At 51.6% G+C, this 20150-nt stretch overlaps 8 protein-coding genes across 8 annotated transcripts; 3 read left to right on the top strand and 5 right to left on the bottom strand.

Annotated features, from left to right (window-relative positions):
- Window positions 1–563: 563 nt before the first annotated feature.
- GIQ15_04261 (uncharacterized protein) lies at window positions 564–2417 on the bottom strand (the record flags this gene model as incomplete). Its single annotated transcript, XM_033551678.1, has 1 exon — window positions 564–2417. The coding sequence occupies one exon, from the start codon at window positions 2415–2417 to the stop codon at window positions 564–566; it is 1854 nt and encodes a 617-aa protein (XP_033405408.1).
- Window positions 2418–3722: 1305 nt separating this feature from the next.
- On the top strand, window positions 3723–4005 carry GIQ15_04260 (uncharacterized protein; the record flags this gene model as incomplete). The annotated part of the gene is made up of 2 exons (XM_033551677.1): window positions 3723–3821; window positions 3898–4005. 2 exons carry the CDS (start codon window positions 3723–3725, stop codon window positions 4003–4005), a joined length of 207 nt encoding a protein of 68 aa, XP_033405407.1.
- Window positions 4006–4438: 433 nt separating this feature from the next.
- On the bottom strand, window positions 4439–5197 carry GIQ15_04259 (uncharacterized protein; the record flags this gene model as incomplete). The annotated part of the gene is made up of 2 exons (XM_033551676.1): window positions 4439–4956; window positions 5023–5197. The coding sequence occupies 2 exons, from the start codon at window positions 5195–5197 to the stop codon at window positions 4439–4441; spliced, it is 693 nt and encodes a 230-aa protein (XP_033405406.1).
- A 102-nt stretch (window positions 5198–5299) lies between these two features.
- On the top strand, window positions 5300–8373 carry GIQ15_04258 (casein kinase II subunit beta-2; the record flags this gene model as incomplete). Its single annotated transcript, XM_033551675.1, has 7 exons — window positions 5300–5496; window positions 5627–5745; window positions 5799–6760; window positions 7235–7401; window positions 7444–7471; window positions 7543–7788; window positions 7873–8373. The coding sequence occupies 7 exons, from the start codon at window positions 5300–5302 to the stop codon at window positions 8371–8373; spliced, it is 2220 nt and encodes a 739-aa protein (XP_033405405.1).
- Window positions 8374–9292: 919 nt separating this feature from the next.
- Window positions 9293–12512, bottom strand: GIQ15_04257 (cation transport ATPase; the record flags this gene model as incomplete). Its single annotated transcript, XM_033551674.1, has 3 exons — window positions 9293–12156; window positions 12204–12272; window positions 12335–12512. The coding sequence occupies 3 exons, from the start codon at window positions 12510–12512 to the stop codon at window positions 9293–9295; spliced, it is 3111 nt and encodes a 1036-aa protein (XP_033405404.1).
- A 3653-nt stretch (window positions 12513–16165) lies between these two features.
- On the bottom strand, window positions 16166–17118 carry GIQ15_04256 (uncharacterized protein; the record flags this gene model as incomplete). Its single annotated transcript, XM_033551673.1, has 2 exons — window positions 16166–16931; window positions 16985–17118. The coding sequence occupies 2 exons, from the start codon at window positions 17116–17118 to the stop codon at window positions 16166–16168; spliced, it is 900 nt and encodes a 299-aa protein (XP_033405403.1).
- A 423-nt stretch (window positions 17119–17541) lies between these two features.
- GIQ15_04255 (eukaryotic translation initiation factor 3 subunit 3) lies at window positions 17542–18820 on the top strand (the record flags this gene model as incomplete). Its single annotated transcript, XM_033551672.1, has 4 exons — window positions 17542–17549; window positions 17604–17643; window positions 17699–18168; window positions 18241–18820. 4 exons carry the CDS (start codon window positions 17542–17544, stop codon window positions 18818–18820), a joined length of 1098 nt encoding a protein of 365 aa, XP_033405402.1.
- A 567-nt stretch (window positions 18821–19387) lies between these two features.
- On the bottom strand, window positions 19388–19688 carry GIQ15_04254 (uncharacterized protein; the record flags this gene model as incomplete). The annotated part of the gene is made up of 2 exons (XM_033551671.1): window positions 19388–19511; window positions 19576–19688. The coding sequence occupies 2 exons, from the start codon at window positions 19686–19688 to the stop codon at window positions 19388–19390; spliced, it is 237 nt and encodes a 78-aa protein (XP_033405401.1).
- Between the last annotated feature and the right edge of the window lie 462 nt (window positions 19689–20150).

Genomic DNA, 20150 nt, shown 5'->3' with positions numbered 1-20150 from the left:
ATGGCTATCACCAGAATCTGACCAGTGAGAAAACAACAATAACCCAAGCAATATATCGAAGCATGCGCCACCACCTCCTCCCAAGAGCGAGAGTACACAAACTCAACTAACGGAATAATTGGTAGCAAGGTACGCTGGGCAACGATCGGTATGTTCCAAGAAGTCTAGAATCTGTAAACCAAAAGGCCCGAAAAACAAAACATAAAGGAATAAAGAAGGAAAGAATAGAAAGAAGAAAAAGAACCCGGGCGAGGGTGTGATTAGTTTCAAAACAAAAATGTGAGAGTTTAAATGCAAAAGCACAGAAATACGTCATAATACAAAGAGATCATAAGAGGGGATCGAGGATCTATGTGTAAAAGATCACTGCTTTAAGCATGGAGTTAAAAGCGTGATGGAATAAAAAACCTGTCCCTTGGGGGATATAAAAGATCGAATATGAAAAGAGTGGAGGGCGACAGCTAATGAAAGTCTCCTCAGGTATGCAAAGTCTGGGTATTTTGATGAAATGGTATGGTAAAAACAGCTATCCTGGAGCCGTAAGTGAAAAATGCCGTAGGTTATTATGAACTTCCGGGGTACACAGTACTGTTCCGGTTTGTTACTTGCCGAAGGCTGTTTCGTGCAGCTTGATGCGAATTGACGGCACTATATCTCTTTGGAATGGGACGCCGGTAATTGTCTGACGGATTGTGTAGATTTTCCTGCGAGGATTCCGGCAATGCCACAAGACCGGGTGCTCCGACTGCATGATACGCAGCCTTTTCATCGTCCATGTAGCTTGGAGAGTAGGCATGATATTGGTGCTGGTGCTCGCCTGAAGCAAGGAGTGACGTGGATTGCATGTTATTGCCCATATTGCCCTGAGGGAAATGTAGTTCAGCTTGGGAAGATTGGTTTAAAGATGCCTGATAGGTGGCATCTTGGTGTGAAGGGTATGAAGGATAGTGGAGGCCCTTCTCCTCGATGTTTTGGGGATATGCGTCCCCTTGTTGTGGGCTTGACAAGACCCCAAATGGGTTCATATTATGGTCGTATCCCACAGAGTCATTGTGGTCGACAATTCCAGCTTGGGTATGTTGGACATCGCCCATGGGCGGGGTGGGAGGGAACGGGGATAGACGTCTGCTGGATTGCCCGTCATTCTGGTTCTCTCTGGCATGTTTCCATCTCTTGTAATATACGAATGTGAGGAAAACCAGGGAGATAACGACGAATCCGCCGAAGACAGCGCCTGCAGCAACGCCACCTTTGCTAAGGCCGCTACCTTTCGATTTAGCAGCGCCTGGGGTAGTGGTGGAAGAAGCCGAAGCAGCTGACGATGATGCTGAAGCGGTTAATGAGGGACTGGAGGATTCAGCTGGTAGCCCTGCAGGTGGTGAAGTTTGCTCCGGCGCCTTAGGTGATTCTGATGACCCTGATGGCTCTGGGGATGATGAGTTCTGGGAAGAAGGTGACTTGGGATCGTTGGTGGGAGTAGAGGGCTCAGTTGGCTTTGGGGTATTGCCTGAATCTGACGATGCAGGCTGCGACGTGGGAGGGTCTGTGTTGGTCGGCTGGGGGGTTCCTTGCTCAGGCGGGCGCGTTGCGGGCTCGCCTTCCTTTGGGGTCTCCCGCGGGGGAGAAGATGTCGGGTCAGGGCCCCTTGAAGGCACAGGTTCATCTTGCGTAGGAGGCCGCGTTGGAGGAGGGTCCTGTTGCGGATCTGGTCGCTGTGTTGGATCTGATGGAGGAGGATCATTCTGTGGAGGCCTGGGAGGACGGTTATCTCCGTCGTTTGGCTTGTGGTCTTTGTCTTTGTCTTTGTCTTTGTCTTTATCGTCTTTGCCGCCTTTATTGTCTTTGTCGCCTTTATTGCCGTCGCGGTCATCGTTGTCTGGGTTAGGTGGCCGACCAGGCGGGCGATTGCGGTCACTGTCACTGTTGTCTTTCTTTCCATCTCCGTCATTGTTTTTGCCTCCTTTCTGAGGAGGGCCGCCATTAGGGGGACCACCTGGAGGCTTTCCTTTCTCTCGATTTCCTCCTGGACCACCTCCTGGATTACCATTCGGATTACCTCCTGAATTGCCTCCTGGATTGCCTCCTGGATTTCCTCCTGGACCACCACCTGGGTTACCTCCTGGATTACCTCCTGGATTACCTCCTGGACCACCTCCCGGACCACCTCCTCCTTTGCCTCCTCCTCCTCCTCCTCCACCACCACCGTCACCAGCTCTCTTCCATCTTAAAACTTCTCCCCATATCCCAAGATGGTTTGGTCTGTGCGATAGTTGCGAGTCTTCATGGCCTAGACAGTCGTGGAGTTGTCCGGAACACGCGCCGGAGCGAGAGGATAGAGAATGTGTGGGAGGCTCGGTCGCGAGAGCAGCAGCGCATGACTGCAGGAGCAAAAGCCGAACGATATTCGGCGGTAGCATGATTGAAACGTCGGGCAACCGCCAATTCCTCCGGCGGTACGGTTAAGACACAACGCGCCTGTCGATAGGGATGTGCATAAATGAACGAGCGATGAATAAATGAACGGACGAGCGGGCGAAGGACGACGGCGACTGCACGCTCAGATGTAGGTAGAATTTTCCGACGACTAGCATCCAGTCTTGTCGGTCAGTGAATGATGGATTTGTGATGTCCGGTGTGTCCTGGTTTCAGCAGTTCACAGGCTAGAGAATGTCACAAAAGGATCTGCACGGCCGGACGAGCGATGAACAGCGGGCGAGCATGGTCGAGCGAAAGGGCCGTCGAGACTTAAAGGACTGTGTGCGTAAGCCCAGCGAGCATGCCGGGGATGAAAAATGACCGTGGTTTTCTCTCGAGAGATGTATGATCCCGATGGCGTTTGGGGATTTGTTAACGGTTTCTCTTTCTTCGGCCTGGTGGTCACTCAGGAAAAACGAACGAAAAAACGCTAATCCTCGACTTTACGATGCGCCTATCTGCAGCTGGATGGAGAAATATTGCTCCCTAAACCTGCACCTTTGCGCGTCCCTTATGTACAGAAGGGTTTTCGGTAACGGCTTGTATCGATAGTACGCCGACCCCTTGACCCGGCACCAGCCTGGGAAGATTTAACTGGCCCTGAAACAGCGTTATTCAGGCCCTGCAGCGGCCTGGAGCCTCTTGACAAACGCGAGCAAGAGTTCCCCCCGCTGTCCGCCAGCGAGCGACCGGGGATGTGCCTGGAGAGATCGTACTCTGGTAACCAACAACGGCCGCCCAGCTGTAAATCCGTAACAAGGGGTCACCCTTATCCGCAACTAGTCTGCTGTAGCGTTCTTGTAGCGTCTTGTAGTGTCATGTAGCGTCTTGTAGTGTCATGTAGCGTCTTGTAGCGTGCCTGTATACGCCTTTTCGGTGAATCAGCGCGCGGCGGAAGGATTTGCGCTGCGTCTGTTAGTAAGGTGGCTGAAGAAAATGGACGTGTAGAGTACCTGCAAGGATCTGTAGAGACCTGGTAGACCTGGCCCTGGTCGAGGCAGTGATATACCTGGTAGATAGACCTAGTAGTGAAGACTTGGTGGTGGGATGTTGATATGACGTTGCCAGCAGTGAATCCTGATGCCTGCTGAGGTCGCATCCAACTCGCCACAAGTTGATGGCAGTATAAATATCCGGCTGCGGGGTTCTCGTCACCACCATCATACACACTGTATATCTGTTTACCGTGATAGATCTTTGAAACGGCGCATCTTAAGAAACTGTTTGTCAGGCTCAAGTCTACAGCGATGCCTCTCGTCGTGCCAAACGTGTCGGAGAGCGACAAGACTGCCTGGGCGGCCAAGCTGATGGGCAAGAAGATCACAGACAACGAGACCAATGAGACAGTGAGCATCAGACAAAGAAGAGATATCGATGCAGGCCGGTTACGTGGTAGAAGCTGACCGCTGCGCCGTTTCATAGTGTTTTGCAAAGAAAGATCTCCCTGAGCAGCACCGCGTCCTCAAGCCCGGCGACATGAGCACGATGGACTTCAACCCCGACAGGCATGTATTTGCTCTATCTATCTAGCTATCTAGCTAACCACGGCTCCATAGACTGAACATCCACGTCGACAAGGATGGCACCGTCATGGACGTCAAGCACGGCTGATCGTGCATGTTATACCAACTGCATACATCGCAGTAACGATAATGGCGGAGTGGGACACGGCTCGGGCTGATACTTGTAATTCCTCCCTGTATCTATAAATATAAGATACTTCAACCATATGTTTCCTTGTAGCTTGAGCTCGGCTTGATCTCGGCTTGCTTCTTCAATGCGTAGAAGGGTGTCATCTAGTGGCTCAGCGCTGGTTCAGCCTTGATGAATAACGGCCATGGTCGACAGCGTTATGCGTCGTGCTGATTCACTCGTGCTGGTTCACTCGTGGAGAATCATGTATAGAAGGCACGGTGCATGCTGCGAGACTTACAAAGATTCATGCAATGCATCCTGTCAGCCGTCAATCGTCGTCGTCTTCGTCAGAGCTGTATACACCCAGCCCGAGGCTTAGTGCAGGTGCTTTCTTGATCTCTTTCGTCACCGTTGCGGCTGAGGGTGTGCTCGACTGAGCCTCCTTTGCAGCCGGAGGTTGACCATCCTCATCGCCCTTTGCATCCGCCTTTATATCGGCCAAGGCCTTATCCGTAGATGACTTGCGCCGCTTGAGCCCCAGCAGACCTCCGTCCTTCTCCTTCACACGTCGCCGTTTCCTTCCAGAGATAGCCCAGTTATCTCCCTCGTCGGCCGGTCCGACGAGCTCGGCCGTACTCCCGCCCTCCGCATCCAAAAGAGCTTTCTCAGCCTCTTCGCGCTGGCGGTGGAACAGCTCCAGTTTCTCGCTCGTTTCCTTCTGCAATGCCTCCTCCTTGGCTCGCGTAGACTCGAGTATCGAATCGAGGAACTCGACCTCGTCTTCATCCAGAGTTCGAAACTGGTTCTTTAGCCGTATGGACTCCTCGAACGCCTCTTGTTTGGCAGCTATACATCCGAGTCAGCTCCGGCTACACATAACCGTAGACACAAGTATGGTGCCGGGTGATATACCCTTATTCTGCTGGAGGACCTCGTAGAGACTCTTTCCACCTTCCTGCTGCCCTTCCGTAGCTTTTCTCTGGCGGCTGGCATCGAGCTCCTGCTTGACCCTCATCCACTCGTCGCTAGGTTTCCCGCCCTCATAGTCGTCTCCCTCCACGCCCGCGGATACAAACCCCGACGACATCTTTGTCAATGGAATAAACCCCGTCAATATCGTCTTTCTCTTCTATTCTCTCTTCTCTTCTGGTTTATTCTCGTCTTTCTCTTGTTACTTCTTAGTCAGCATATGGAAGAATGTTTATCCGCGTACTCCGCCTCCCGCCGAACTCCGGAACAACTTTCCGCTTATGACGACAGAAGTTGCCTTCTTCTTCTTCTCTTCTTCTTCTTCCTACTCTTCATACGCCGTCGTTCTTTTGACAGCATCATCATGGCGCCGTCAAGCGGGCACCAGCTTATCCCAAAGGTCTGGCGAGTCGCCAGGTAAGTCTCCCACTCGCTCTTGTCCGGGTACAGCATCTAACAGGCAGCTAGATTCGCCTTTGAGAAGACTGCTCGAGCAATCAGGAACAGACTCCCTGATGCTCGTGAACCTCGCTCTCTACAGCTACAGCCGGCATTCGTTCGTCCGGCAGCTCGAACGCCCGCAAACCGGATTGCGGCCCTCAGATCGCAAACTCGCTCTTTCACGACTGGCCGCGCACCAGTCCGCGCCGCCGCCAGGGCCGCTCAGTCTTTAAAGATCGCCACACACGTTAGCCGCTTGACCACCAGGACACCCTTAGCCTCGGCGTTGCGTCCAAATCTTACGGGAGGTGCGCTCTGTCGGACTGCTGGAGGCTATGCCATCGGCGCAGGCAGGATTGGTGGTGCGAGATATTTCTCCAGCTCACCTACGTCCCCCGCTCAAGTCGTCCAGAACGTATCCGTGGCAATGCGCTCCTTCTGGCTCTCGGGTCAGAGAGCCCGGTTCGATGGAATAGACAAGCGCACAGGCGCTAAAAAGTACAAAGTTGTAACTGTGCTGCAGCAGGAGGCAGGCCGCAAGATGGATGCCATCCCCGCCACCGCTTCCGGCTCCTACGTCGACTTCAAGGTGTCTCCAACCATCACAGCCCTCGGATGCTTCAAGTCGATGCAGAAAGAATCCTCGATTGCAGCTGACGAGCAGGCAACTCTAAACTCCGCTGGCCTCTTGGATCTCCTGTCCGGAGATTTTGCCCGTGTGCTCATGGAACTTGCCGCAGTTCTGAACGATTTGAAGAAACTCGCCACTCTAGGCGATCTTCCTATATCGTTACAAGACCAGTCGACCATCCGTGTTCGATTCCCCGGATGTGACGCCGTGACGGTAGAGCATCTCTGTATTGAAGCCGGAGTGCAGCGAGGCGTGGTCGGCCAGGATGAGGACTTTGAGAGCAGAAACGGAGCCGACATGGCACTCCTTTTCCCTTTTGCTCCCAGCTATCAGCACTCTGAATCAGGGTCTAATCTACATGACAGCGCCCTGATGCGAACACCAGAGTACGTCAACTGGCAGGAGATGATGTTCTCGAACGAGTCCATCTCGCCCTTTGGCACGCCAGAAAAGGACTTCTCCCTCATGAACTTGTCAGAGGAGAATCCGTGGGCCCGCCAGCCTTCCGCGTTTTCCAGCGTGGGCATCAGCGAGCTTGGAGACCGCGAGTTCTTCCCTGATATACGCTACCCGACCCCTACTGCATCGGAATACGGAGGCATCGAGGGCGTATGCAAGTTCATAGAGGAATGCAACCGAGCTAGTCGTTGAGCCTCTCCTGCTTCTTTGCCTCCTGGGCCCCTTTTTTCGTTACGAATTTCCTATTTAAATCTTTCTTATATCCCCCATGTATATATTTGTTGCCCTCGTCTAGCTGTGGCGTTTCCGTTCTTTTCGCCGCTGGCCCAACTGCCCGGCGTAGTGTATTTCTCGTTTCTTTTGTTTGACGCAGATACTCTCCGCTATTCTATAGGTCGAATGAAGAAACAGATCGCAATCCAATCTCCCAGTATATGTATCTGTTAAATATCGTGGCTTGGATGACTTCACAGGACATCACGTGGAAGCTCCGCCACGAGGAGCTCTCTTGGGCGCAAAAAAAAACACAACCAAAACCAGTTGAAGTTCTAGTCCAAGAGTGTTGACGGCAGAGACAATCTGCTTGCTCAATATTGTCTTGGCCCTTTCGCGCTCGTCTACCAGGCTGCGGAAGACATCTACTCTGCATCTTCACCGTTATCGATAGTTAAAGTCACCCTCGTCCGCAAAGTGGGGTGGGTTCTTCGCTACTCCAAACCCCCCATCCACCAACGCTCGCCTGATCAGCTCGTCCTCGTTTCGCCAGAGGGCTTTGAGCAGCGCAGAGACCTGTAGAGGATCATGGATGAGTTTAACAATACAGACACGGACAGTGATTATACCTCCTTCTGGAGAGATTGGGTGAGTGGCTGGTTCTTAAACCTGCGATTGAGAGAGCCCTTTCTGACTTGACGGTGACATTGTGAGAACAGTTTATATCCTCCCGCGGCAATGAATACTTCTGCGAAATAGACGAGGAGTACCTCACAGATCGCTTCAACTTGACCGGCCTAAACACCGAAGTCCAGTACTATCAGTATGCCTTGGATTTGGTGACGGATCTCTTCGACCTGGATGCAGATGACGACCTACGGGAACAAATCGAGAAATCAGCTCGACACCTCTATGGCTTAGTCCATGCGAGATACATTGTCACCACGCGTGGATTGGCAAAGATGGTACATTCTACCCAAACCGCGAGAATCCGGTTTTTTACAAACAAAAAACATACACATAAATACTGACTCTCTACGTTTGTCCAGCTTGAAAAGTATAAACGTGCAGACTTTGGCAAATGCCCTCGAGTCATGTGTGATCAACACCCTCTTCTACCTATGGGCCAATCCGACCTTCCAGGCCTGAAACCCGTGAAGCTCTACTGCGCAAAATGCGAAGACATATACAACCCCAAATCATCCCGCCACGCCGCCGTCGATGGAGCCTATTTCGGCTCGTCCTTCCACAACATCCTCTTCCAGGTCTACCCTGATCTAATACCAGACAAATCGCGAGAACGATACGAACCCCGTGTTTTCGGATTCAAGGTCCACGCTTGCGCAGCTCTTGCTCGATGGCAAGATCGAAAACAGGACGAACTGATCGGCCGGCTGCACATGTTAGATATGGAAAGCCCGTTTATCGAAGATAGGGAAACAGAGGAAGAGGAGGAGGAAGAGGAAGAGGAAGAAGACGAGGAGGACGAAGCGGGAGATGCTGTGATGAAGGATGAGGGAGCTCGGGAACCGTTGCCCGTTCCTTCTTAAAGATGACCAGGATAAATAACAATAATAATGGATACGACGGGTGTATACAGGCGTATATCGGTTTCGGAAGTTCAATTAAAAAAAAAAAAACAAATACTGGGCTCGAGAATCGGCACCCGGCAGGACTTTGCATGACAGTAGCGCCGAAGAAACGAACTCGGGTCTCTTGTCTCTTCATTTTGATGGCTGGTGGGCATGGTTATCTAAGGAAGGCGCTTCGGTCCCTGTGATCTTTTAATTGAATTCAATTACTCTATATTTCCTTCCCCTTCATCCCCATATCATATCATGCTCGAACTTGAGAATGGGGGAGCTGATTACGCGGATTAAATCGATGGGCAACGAGCTACATTGACCATTTCATTTCAAAGAACGTCATATTAGCATCATTAATTTTGTCTATTCCAGTTTTACCCTTGTCTTTCTCTAACTACTTAGCAGTTGGGTTTATTTGTGATTATGAGGTTTCCAGGTGCTGGAAAAGGGTCACGGTGGCATACTCTATAGATTGCAATAGGAATACTTTCATCCAACCGTACAATTCGTATATTACCATAAGCTTTCTCATATGATATTGTCTATTTTTCTGCGCATGAGGTAGATATTCAACATTACATATTCCTGGCCAATGAATCGGAAGCTATCGAGGCTTAACTAGAACAAGTATTTACTGAGTAATTACGTGGAGCAGATGCGTGAAGCGGTATCAACATGTTCTGAGCTACGAAGGCGAGAAGCAACATTAGGAACCAGTATACAAGTAAACTTCCGGTAGGGACAGAGGGCTGATATTAATATTGACTTGGACAAGGATTCTAACTATCAAAAGGAGATTCCGACTCCTTCTGTGGCTTGACTGTAGGTAGCTAGGTAACTTCACATATTTGAATCAAGATCCTCCATGCATTCTGGTAGGCACTTAGTTGGCAAAGGAGCGTCTGGTCCAGAACATGCTAAGGGCAGCAAGAATAACTGGCAAAACGCTGACAATCTCGCCCAAGCCAGCATACGCCGGGGGAATACGCACATAGACGAATGCACCAGCAGCAAGAAGGATGGCAAAGACGTTATACAGGCCAGACCAGATGAAGTTGAATGCAATTCGTCTGAATGACGCCTTGGACACATCGAGGAGAAGAACGAGTCCCTCCAAACCACTGAGAAGAACCACGTCGGCCGTGGCCCTGCTGACGTCGGAGGAAGAACCAATTTGAACGCCCACGTCTGCCTGGGTGATTGCAACGGCGTCGTTGGTGCCGTCTCCACAGAAGAGAACGACCTTCTTGGATTCCATGAGACCGCGGACGTAGGCTTGTTTGTCGCCTGGGCTCTGACGGCCAGCTACGTATTCGCGAGGGATGCCTACAAAGGCGGCTATTTCCTCTGCAGCCTTGACTTCATCTCCGCTGACGACATGGACGGTGATCCCACGCTTCTGGAGCTTTTTGATAACGGATACAGCTTCGGGGCGGGGGTTGTTCTTTAAGCCGAATACAGCGAGTAGTTCGGAGTCCTTAGTGATGCAGAGGGTGGTCATCCCGTTGTCAATGATACGGGAGACTTCTGGGTGGGTTTGAACCTGTAGCCATCGAGCGTTACCAGCGCGGAAAGTAGAACCGTCAACAACGCATTCAACACCTGCTCCTGGGATGATACGGATGTTTTCGAGGCGTCGGTAGGGTTGGGCTTCAAGGTGTTTTGCAACAGCCACCGAGACAGGGTGCTTGTTATCACGGACTAAAGCGCTGGTAATCGCGAGAGTCTCTTCCTCTGACGCCGATAGGATTTTGGTTTCCACGACTTCGAGTTCGGCAGTTGTAATGGTCCCTGTCTTGTCTAGAACGACATCGCTCACGCGGTATGCGCGTTCGGTAGACTCGGCAGACTTAATAATCACTCCACCGCGGGCAGCGATGCCGCCAGCAACTACTAGGACCATCGGAACGGCTAAGCCAACAGCACATGGACACGAGACGGCAAAGACAGCAATGGTGTAGGTAATGGAAGTTCCCACTGCACCACCGGCAGTTTGGTGGCGGACCAGAAGACAGATAAGTAGCCAGGCGATCAAGACAATCAAGGCCGCAGCAGTCACAACAGGCACGAACCATCCGGCGACCCTATCTGCCAAATCCTGCACCTTTGGCTTACGGCTCGATGCCTCCTCAACCAAGTTAGAGATCTCGGCGACGGTATTTTTCCCAGGCAGGCGAGTCAAGAGAACAGTCAAAGTTCCCGAGCCATTAATGGTACCGGCAATGACCTGGGAACCTTTTTCCTTGAGAACTGGCAGACTCTCTCCGGTGAGCATGGATTCGTCAACTTCACTGGTTCCTTCGACAACCTTCCCATCAGTAGGCACGTTAGAGTGAGGCATGACGATAAATCTATCACCAAACTGCAAAAGTCTGGCATCAATCTCTGTAGTCTGAGCCCCCTCTAGGAGCATCGCAGTAACAGGTTGCAACGATCGAGTAGATACAGCCTCCACAGCCCGAATACGGACATAAGCAGCAACCAATCTACCGAACAAGACAAGAGTGATGAGGAGAGTGCTAGTTTCGAAAAACTCGGCTGTCTGGAGCGGCTTTCTTGCCATTGTGAACCCAAAGGCGACGACAGAGTAGACATATGCAGCCGTGATACTGATAACGACCAACATATCCATTTCAATGACACCGCTGTAGATCAGGGAAGAAATGGCGGGCTTGTAAAATTCCGGGATAGCTAAGATTTGAACCCCCGTTGCCAGAACAAGGGAGACGATGGCCTTGGTACGCATGTCAGTTAGGGTATGGCCCCAGGCAAGCACTAGGACGGGGATAGTAAGGACGGCAGCGTATGTAGTTTTGAACAACATGGAGTACAGCCGTTTACGTCCCGCAGTGGCTGACGGGTCTTTGTGGTTGATGGGAGTAATTCCAGTAGTGCGATCCCCCATGGCACGTATGAGGTCTCTTGGCCCAATAACCAAGGGATCATACGAAACTCGAGCGGTCTTCGCATCAACGACGTCAACCTGAGTCACACCCTCAGGCAGGCTTTCGGCAGTCAAGCTGGAGGAGCCCGCAGGAATGACAAGGTCGATATGTTGGTCGTCATTACTGGACTTGGTGCAGCGGAAGCCGGTAACTCGATCAACCTTCTCAATCAAGGCGTCGACTCCAAGCTCCTTGGTGTTGAGATCAAACTCGGCATTTCCTAGGACGAAGTTGACTCGCACGTTAAAAACGGCGGGCATCTCCTGGAGGGTCTTGGATAGCTTATTCCCACAGCCGGAACAAGTCATGCCGGTGACGGAGAGGAGGACGTGTTCATGTCCGGCGGATTTTTCCAGGTCGACGACGTTACCTTTGATGACAGCTGCTTCTTTGGCGACATGTCCGTGATCATGGCCGTCGGAACAGCAGCTTGAATCGTCAGTTGAGTGCAGGCCATTTTTCTCATCAGAAGCATGTCCATGTCCATGGTCGTGAGAATGGGCGTGAGTGTGTGGCTCCTTCTCGGCTACCGAAGCAGTATTGCAGCGATTTGGTTTATTCTCGGCTGCCGAAGTAGTAGTGCCGCATTTTGGCTTGTTCTCAGCCTGTTTGGTAGTGGCAACCTGTCCGGCGCAGCAAGGCGTAAGATGGTGATTGGCAATGACACTACGGCAGATGCACTGAGCAGTCTCTAGATACGAGCTGAAGCGGTCAAATGCCAAGCGTAGATGGCTGCTGCACGCCACGGAAGCGTGTTTGCCATCGTCGTCGTGCTCATGGACGTGTTCGTCGTGTTCTTGGACTTGAAGGTTAGAACAGCACTGTTTCAACCATAAGATGGAAGCATACCGGCAGTTCCCAGAGTACTGTCACACGCCTTTTGACACTCATACGCCGCAAGGGACTGGATGCACGTTTCTACACCACGCCATTAGCCGGTTTCCTTGCCATGTTCTGTGTTACAAGCAGACGCCACCAACCATCACAGCGTTCTTCGCCTTCAGGATCACAACAGGCAACGGGCTTGGCGGTCGGTGAGACATCAGGTTCAGCCTCAGTTTTACAGCAAGATGCTGCTGGTTCAGGCTTCATGGCCTCGCTGGCATTCTTGGGAGAGCCGGAGCAGCATCCACGGTCCTTGTTGCTTCCACAGGCCATCGTGGCAGGTTTGGAAGCGTAGAATTTTTCTGGAAGGTTCGAGGAGATAGGAAAACGGCAAAGGAATCTTGAAGACTTCTTCTGGAAACGAAAGAATGAATAGTGTGTGCAACAGGATTCCCGAGAGAGAGAGAGCAAGGAGGATGAGAGAAAGTGTTTTTAGTGAAAGAAAAGCTAAGCGGGTGATCGCTTGTCTTAGTTATATAATTCTCCAGTTATGCGCTGTGGCCTGCGTAACTTTTTTGCCTGTGAGTCCGCACCACGGGAGGATCCGGCGGCCGTGGCTAGCAAAGGGAACATGAAAAAAAGGGAACTAAAAGGCCCAGCTGAAGGAGATCGCATTTCGTCTCTTCTCTTTGATGTGAGCCCTAGCCAGCAGCCCCCGAGCTCGTACCACGGCATCCAGCGGCTGCAACGTCTCGCTTCCTGTCCTGGCCGACGGGACGTGTGCAAACCCTGCACCAGTGATGTCCGTCCGCATGTGGCGAGCTGAGCATCTTGTCGGTGTACCTGTCGCCATCAACTAGCAGTCCGCCGTCGATGGAGAGGGACAGGTTCCAAATGCAAGATGGAGATCATGAAGGAGATCGCGAAGAAGAGCAAAAAGAAAAGATGCGAAGGCCGTAGACTTTTATATCCAGCATCCCGAGTACCTTGCGCGCCTTTTAGTCATCCTCTACTTTCGCACTCTCTATTTATGCTTATTCTTACTCTATTCTACTTTATTCTACTTTATATCTACTCTTACGGCTCTGCTTGTACTCTAGATAAACTACGGAGTAGCTGGTGTTGCAGGTGTGAAGGCTGAAGATCTATATCGAAGTACCCGTACGACCTGGCACCACCGAGAGGCGAACCCGCCATAACGCCACGAACCTAGCCCGTTTATTATAGTGATGGGTTTCGCTCAGCGACGATAACCAACGGAAACTAACCAGGTCGGCGAACATCGGACGACAGTTTCTGGCTCTCGTCGCGGAGCCACGCGATGCCGCAGGTTTTAGCAAACATATTTCCATGGATGTCTAAATGTTGGCCAATCGTTAACTAGTTATGCTGGAAGATCTAAGCAGTATGGCTACCGTTTATCCTTGAAAGACTTCTGGTATATCCTCATGTTCACCGATCCGGGCCGGTGTACGAGTGTTGGTTTAAAGGAAGGTTTGAAAGTACGGTGAATATACTGCGTGCACTCAAATCCTCTTACATAGCACACTGATAGTATCCATGGCCAGTAATAAGTATTTGATGTACTCGGTAGAACGACTGGAACTGTTACAGACTATCTACAGCACGCGAGGTGTGATATTAGACAATACTTCGGATTCTATGTCAGACTTAAAGGTGACATGCAAAGTCGTGTGCCCTGCCTCGATATCTATACGAGTCGAGCTGAGCCAAGGACCTAGACATAGCCACGAATATTACCTGATCGACGCTCCAAACGACAACCCTGCCTCGCCCTGCAGGAGTTCTAAATATACCGAACTACTTATATCTAGTTGCCGCGAGTTCGGTGCATTGCATTGTCCAGGTAGCTTAATAATTCCCCTTCCAGCCGACGATGGCAGGGATACCGTCACTATCAAAGTCACAGTCGCCATCGCCATCACCACAACCATCACAGCCTAAGTTACAATGCCATACCTGCCGGAAGAGACGAGTCCGCTGTGATTCGGCCTTACCGTCATGCCAGAAATGCCGTGATAGAGGCATCGAGTGTCTTGGATACGGCAAGCAAAGGCCGTTGGTTTGGTTGGAAGGCGGCGGCAACCAGAACCAGTACCTCAAGGAGGCCTGCTTGCCCGTCAGGGAGAGGAGAGGCAGGAAGAAAGGCAGGCCGAAGTTGATAGTGGCCAAGGACTCGAATGATGCGGCTGCTTCTTCCCCTCTACCAGATACTGCGTCGGACACGCTTGATGATAGCGTCGACGGCAAGGAGAATGCCCTGGTGCAAACCAGTCGATCGAGAGCCAACCGTATTCCCGAGACCATGATGTTTTCATATCCATCTGAGATCCAGAAGATCATAAGAGCAATGTGGTACTGTGAGTGCCATCTCATGTCAAAGAATGATTCATTCATTCATTCGTCGCTACTAACCGGCGCATACACCATAAGACGAATATCAGCTAGTCCCCGATCTAGATCCTATAAACCACTTACCACGTACCGAATCAGAGGATCCCACGTCCTGGCACGATGATCTGGCTTCGATCCTCTGGAACATCCTGATCTGTGTCGTTGATACGCACAAGGCTATCCGGATCCAGCCAGACGACCAGGTAGAGATCGGAAGATCGGTCTACAAGTCCAAATCACAGACCTTTATGAGGCTGAATAAAAATCTGGCTGATCCGAAGACGCAGATCAGCGATGTGACATTGATAGCTGTTTTGACGCTGTTCCTAGCAGAGGTAGGATTTACCGTTCATCCTTCATGTTTTGTTGTATGCTGACCAGTCACGGAATAGACACAGCTCTCAGCTGTCGGCTCATGGAAGACTCATTTTGAAGGCGCCAGTAACATCATCAAGCTCCGTGGGGGTGTTAAAACCATCGCCTATCAGAGTACATACATGCATAACCTTCTCACATTCTACATGGTGTTAGTATCGCCTCGTCCGCTTCCATTAGAGACACAGCTAACCTTACGAGTAGAGCGGATGTGCTTAGCTACACCACAATAGCAAACGCATTGCCCATTTTAGATGCGAGGCGGCAACGAGAATACACTGAGATCATCCCAGACATATTCCAAAACGGGTCTGGAACATGCATTCCGTGTCCCAACGAACTATTCGACGCCATCATCCAGGTTAACTATCTCCGAGCCATCGCAGAAAACGCCATCGGTGAACTCGGCCATGATGACGGCAGCACCAGCCTCAAAGCCTCCGCGCATGCCCTATTGCAGACTATCCTCTCATTCCCCGTCGCTTCATGGGCGGATCAGATGGATGATCGATGCTGCCAACAGCTGGCCACCAGGCCAGATCCACAAAAGGCCTATCTCCGCCCTACTCGAGACGACTGGGTGCGGATAGCCAGCGTTTATCATGCCGCTGTCGCCTTGTACTGTGTTCGAAGCACAGCTCTCAATCTTGACGAGCTACTGCACGTCTCATTTATGTCCGATCAGCCCATACCCACTTCGTATGTATCCACATCCGACATCCTACTTGTCGCCAGGAAGATCCTCTTTGATAGATTACGGGAGATTCTCCGTGCGGTGAGGGATCCTCGGGAATCGTTCGCAAAGGTTCTCATCTGGCCTATGTTTGTTGCCGGTATTGAGGCGGCGCTGGACCCGGAGGCAGGAGAGTTTAGGGCGCTCCTTGAGTCGGGATTGCGCCGTTTGTGCCGGTCGTTGGGGACGTTGAGTATTGATGGTCTACGCACGTTCTTGATGGCGCTGTGGGATCATACCAGCCGGATAGATGGTTATGAGCAGCAGCCGCGCTGGTGGAGCGAGTTGCTTCAGTGCTCTCCTGGTCGATGCGTTTTCTTCATGTAGGTCCTCTGTGCAATATACCCAACTCATCCATAGAAACATGAGATTTTGAATTACCTCGACTGTATATAACCATACTAGTGGTCTATAGCCAAATATAGCCCGAAATATCCGAAAAGAAAAAAAAAGAGGAAGGGCACTATGCTTCCAAGTCTCGCAGTTCCTTGATAGCAACGGAAATAAGAGAGGCAAGCTCCTTTCCACCACGCCAAATCCCATCATGGGTCTCAGATAGGTCCTCAATAACCTTGACTCTCCGTGGCTTCCCACCTTCCCCACCGGCAACCCACGGGCGTAGAGCCTCCTCCATTGTTGGCAACTGAGACGCATGCATCAGCTCGTCGTTGGTTGATCTCGCGAGGACGGCCACCCGGCCATTCTTCCAGCTTTCTACAACACCTCCGGCTGTATCTGGAGCAGGCGACGCCTTACGCCAGACTTCTTCAGCACCAAAGGCGTCGGTAATAAACTCTCGATAAGCAGGGATATGACTCAAGGTCTTCACCAGGAAAGGCATATCATAGATACCCGCCACGCCTACAATCGCTAGTGGCCGCACAATATTACTTGCGGGCACAATTCGATTCATGACCGCTTGAAACGCCAGAGTAGCCCCGCAACTATGTCCAGCGAGGATATATCGTTCGCCAAACGCATATTTCTCCTGCAGCAGGGCCAGTCCCTTTTGCACATCAGAAACATGGTCTGGGTGTTTAGCATTTCTGTACTCCTGGGGATTGACAGAGACAGCATCCTGCGGGAAGTTTGGATGAGCCGTGAGTCGATACTCGATGGACGCAATGCCAGCTATGTCTGCATTGTTACTTGCTAGAAGCACATCCTGCGTGGGTTTGAATGTAGGCGCAAGGATTTCTGGATCACGCCATGCGCCGCCGTGTATATAGCTTTGTCCATGGTCAGCGTGTATCAGTGAACTGGCTTGGGATGAGGGGCATACACTATCCAGTAGCCCGACTTTGATGGAGGTTGCGGCGAGGGGATGTGCACGTAGACGTTTTGCAGGGAGTGATCCCCAAAGCTATACTTCTCGTAGCCAGCTGAAGACACTGATTGAGCCATAATTGCGGTCATCTCTTCTCGTCCTTCTTGTTGAAGTGGTAGAAGACGATGCTTTGTTCTATGCGAGGAGGGGATGGACAGGTATTTATCCACGTAAGATGCCCCTCCTCTCCATCCAAGCGCTCTTCGCCATCCCTGCCCGCCGGTTGGAACGACAATACAGTAGACAACGCTAGAATATCGCCTCTATCCTTACATTAGACTGTCGAACCGTTGATATCTACCTGTTTTATAGAGCGTTGAAGGCTTGAAGTCGCGAAGGGAGTGATTAGCTAAGACATCCGGCTAGCCGCTTTCAGCCTTAGCGACGAAATTATTTTTCGATCGCTTTTCCCGCATTCACACAAAAGGACGAGGACGACGAGGACGAGAACTGAGATACCACCGTTTGACCAGCCAGAAGTCCTGTTGACGCATATTCCCACATCCTTCATCATGGCAGAGTATGTGATCCCTGAGTTTGTCGTCTCCGGAGCTGCGCTAACATGAATTAACAGGAGAGAAGTCCCGCTCAAGACCGTCCAGGTGGACGCGCTGGTAATGCACTTCCATAACGCCGTATATATAAAGATATCCTTCTGACGATGCGCAGGTTGTTATGAAAATAATCAAGCACTGCACCCAGACATTCCCCACGACAGCAACAGGGTCCATCGTTGGCATGGATGTCAAGGGAAACCTGGAAGTCACCAACTCGTTCCCCTTCCCGATAGTCGACCTCCCGCCAGATTCGCATTTGGACACCTCGCCCTCGAACACGGCGGCGGCTGCTCCGCGGGCGAAGTCGAACGTGGCCTACCAGGCCGAGATGATCAGAATGCTGAGGGAGGTGAACATTGACGCCAACAATGTGGGGTACTATACGAGTGCGAACATGGGCAACTTTCTCAACTTGAACGTCATCGAGAACCAGTACTTTTACCAGAAGGAGATGAACGAGACTGCCGTGACGCTGGTGCACGATGTCAGCCGAAGCTCCCAGGGACCGTTGAGCATCCGGGCTTTCAGACTGTCGCCGCAATTCATGACTGCCTTTAAAGAGAACAAATTCACCGCCGACAAGTACGTACCATTCTACGTACCCATTTCTACCATGGATGTCTTTTAATTCATCCCATACTAACACCTGGTTAGCCTCCAAAAATCGAGTCTCAGACATAGCGAGATCTTTGTCGAGCTTCCAGTGCAGATCCGCAACTCCCACCTCCTAACCACCTACCTGCACCAGATCCCATCTCCCGCACCCACCGACGAACTCGACCTGCCTCCCTCCCTCGCGGCCCTGCTCGCCAGCCCCACCGCCAACCCGCCACTGCACACGCCCAACTTCGACAACCTGTCCCTCAACATCGACCCGTTCCTGGAGAAGAACTGCGACCTGCTGCTCGAGAGCATAGAAACCCACCACACCGAGAACAACAACTTCCAGTACTACCAGCGCGCCCTGGCCCGCGAACAGACCAAGATTGCAGCGTGGCAAGCCAAACGCAAGGCCGAGAACGTCAGCCGTGCCCAGCTGAAGCAGCCTCTGCTGGCCGAGGACGAGTGGCAGCGACTGTTCAAGCTTCCCCAGGAGCCCAGCAGGCTGGAGAGCATGCTCAACACCTGCCAGGCGGAGCAGTACTCGAGCCAGATCGACGGGTTCGTGGCAGCCACCACCGGCAAGATGTTTGGCGTGCGAGGCAACCTTCTCCCCAACGACGCCCAGTCCTGATCCGTCTTCCTTATATGATGTTTCCCTTAAAGACCTGCTTCTCTTCCTTCTCTCTGCATGGTTGATCATGACAAGGCGTCCTGGTGGTGGGATTTGTATTTGCTCTTACTCCATACTTACGTATTTCTTTTCCTCTCTCTCTTTCTTTTTTCTTTTTGTTCTCTCTTGATACTACTTCTGTAATGCGTAAGCAGTGAATCGAGCACCTAATACCGACCATACCCTCGCCGTCGTAGTGTATATACGAAGTGCAGCCGTCAAAGTTTTCCGCCCCCTGCTGTGCATCATGTGCTGGCCGCTGGTGACCGGGCGATCTGAATCTCTCTCCCGGGCGCCAGAAGAACCCGGACTCAACCATGCTGTCTCAGAGGAATCGTCCTGTACGCATGCCCAACCTGCGACGTTTCCGCCCTTTTATACCTGCAGCCTCCCCTTGCTTGCTTCTTCCCTCCAGAGTAGCGGTGTATCACGTGACTACGGGAGCGCCCTTGGAGGTTTAGGTAGGTTTCCATATGTTTATTTACCTTGACTACAAAACAACCGAAATCTACAACCACCCGCATTTACTCACAGCCCTGAGATAGCCCCGAACTCGACGGACGGGTCTCTCTGGCGCCGCTTGAGCGTGTATATCGAGTCGCGTACCGTTGCCGACCCGGGCGCTGCAGTTGAGCGGCCAGAGATCGCGCCCCTGCGGCCGAAGTTACAGATTACAGGTAGTCCCCCGCCTATACCCATTGATTCGCCATGCTCACGCCAATCGCAGGTTCTCTTCTCCTGGCGCCCTCTCATCGCTGCTGGCCTTTCGCTGCCATCCTCGCCATCCTCGCGACACCTGCGACGCTGCAGCCCTAACTGAAAGCTGCATCGCCCGCTGTGATTCGATGCTGGATGCCGACTGAGTCCCGCGCCTGCACCGGAGCCTACACCCTTTTCTTATTTTTTTTTTTTACCTTCAAGGTTCTGAACCTTGGGTCAACTATTTATATTATCGTCCTTCCCCGGGCCAAAACAAAAAACAGTTCTGTCCCCTTCGACTCGCCCTCGCTCTGGCTCTGCTCAGCGAGAGGTACCCTGTTTGCTCGCTCAATTCGATTCTAACCTGTTCTCTAGCCGGTCGACGTTCTGTATACCCTCTGTACCATCCTGGCGTCGAGTCACGAGGCTGCGTTGAGTGTTTTTTTTTTGGGCTCCTTGAGATAATTAATCGGATCGACTTTTTTTTTTTTGGTGGCTACTATCGTTCTGTGTATCGTTCTGTGCGATAGACTAGGGCTTTATCACTGATAAGGCTTATCGAGAACCTTGGCCGTCAACTTCATTATCGTCA

This window comes from Arthroderma uncinatum (assembly GCF_011692745.1).
Source record: "Arthroderma uncinatum strain CBS 119779 chromosome Unknown scaffold3, whole genome shotgun sequence".
Lineage (NCBI taxonomy): Eukaryota > Fungi > Ascomycota > Eurotiomycetes > Onygenales > Arthrodermataceae > Arthroderma > Arthroderma uncinatum.
Note: the sequence above shows the minus strand (reverse complement) of the source record. Positions and strands in the feature narration are given on the sequence as shown.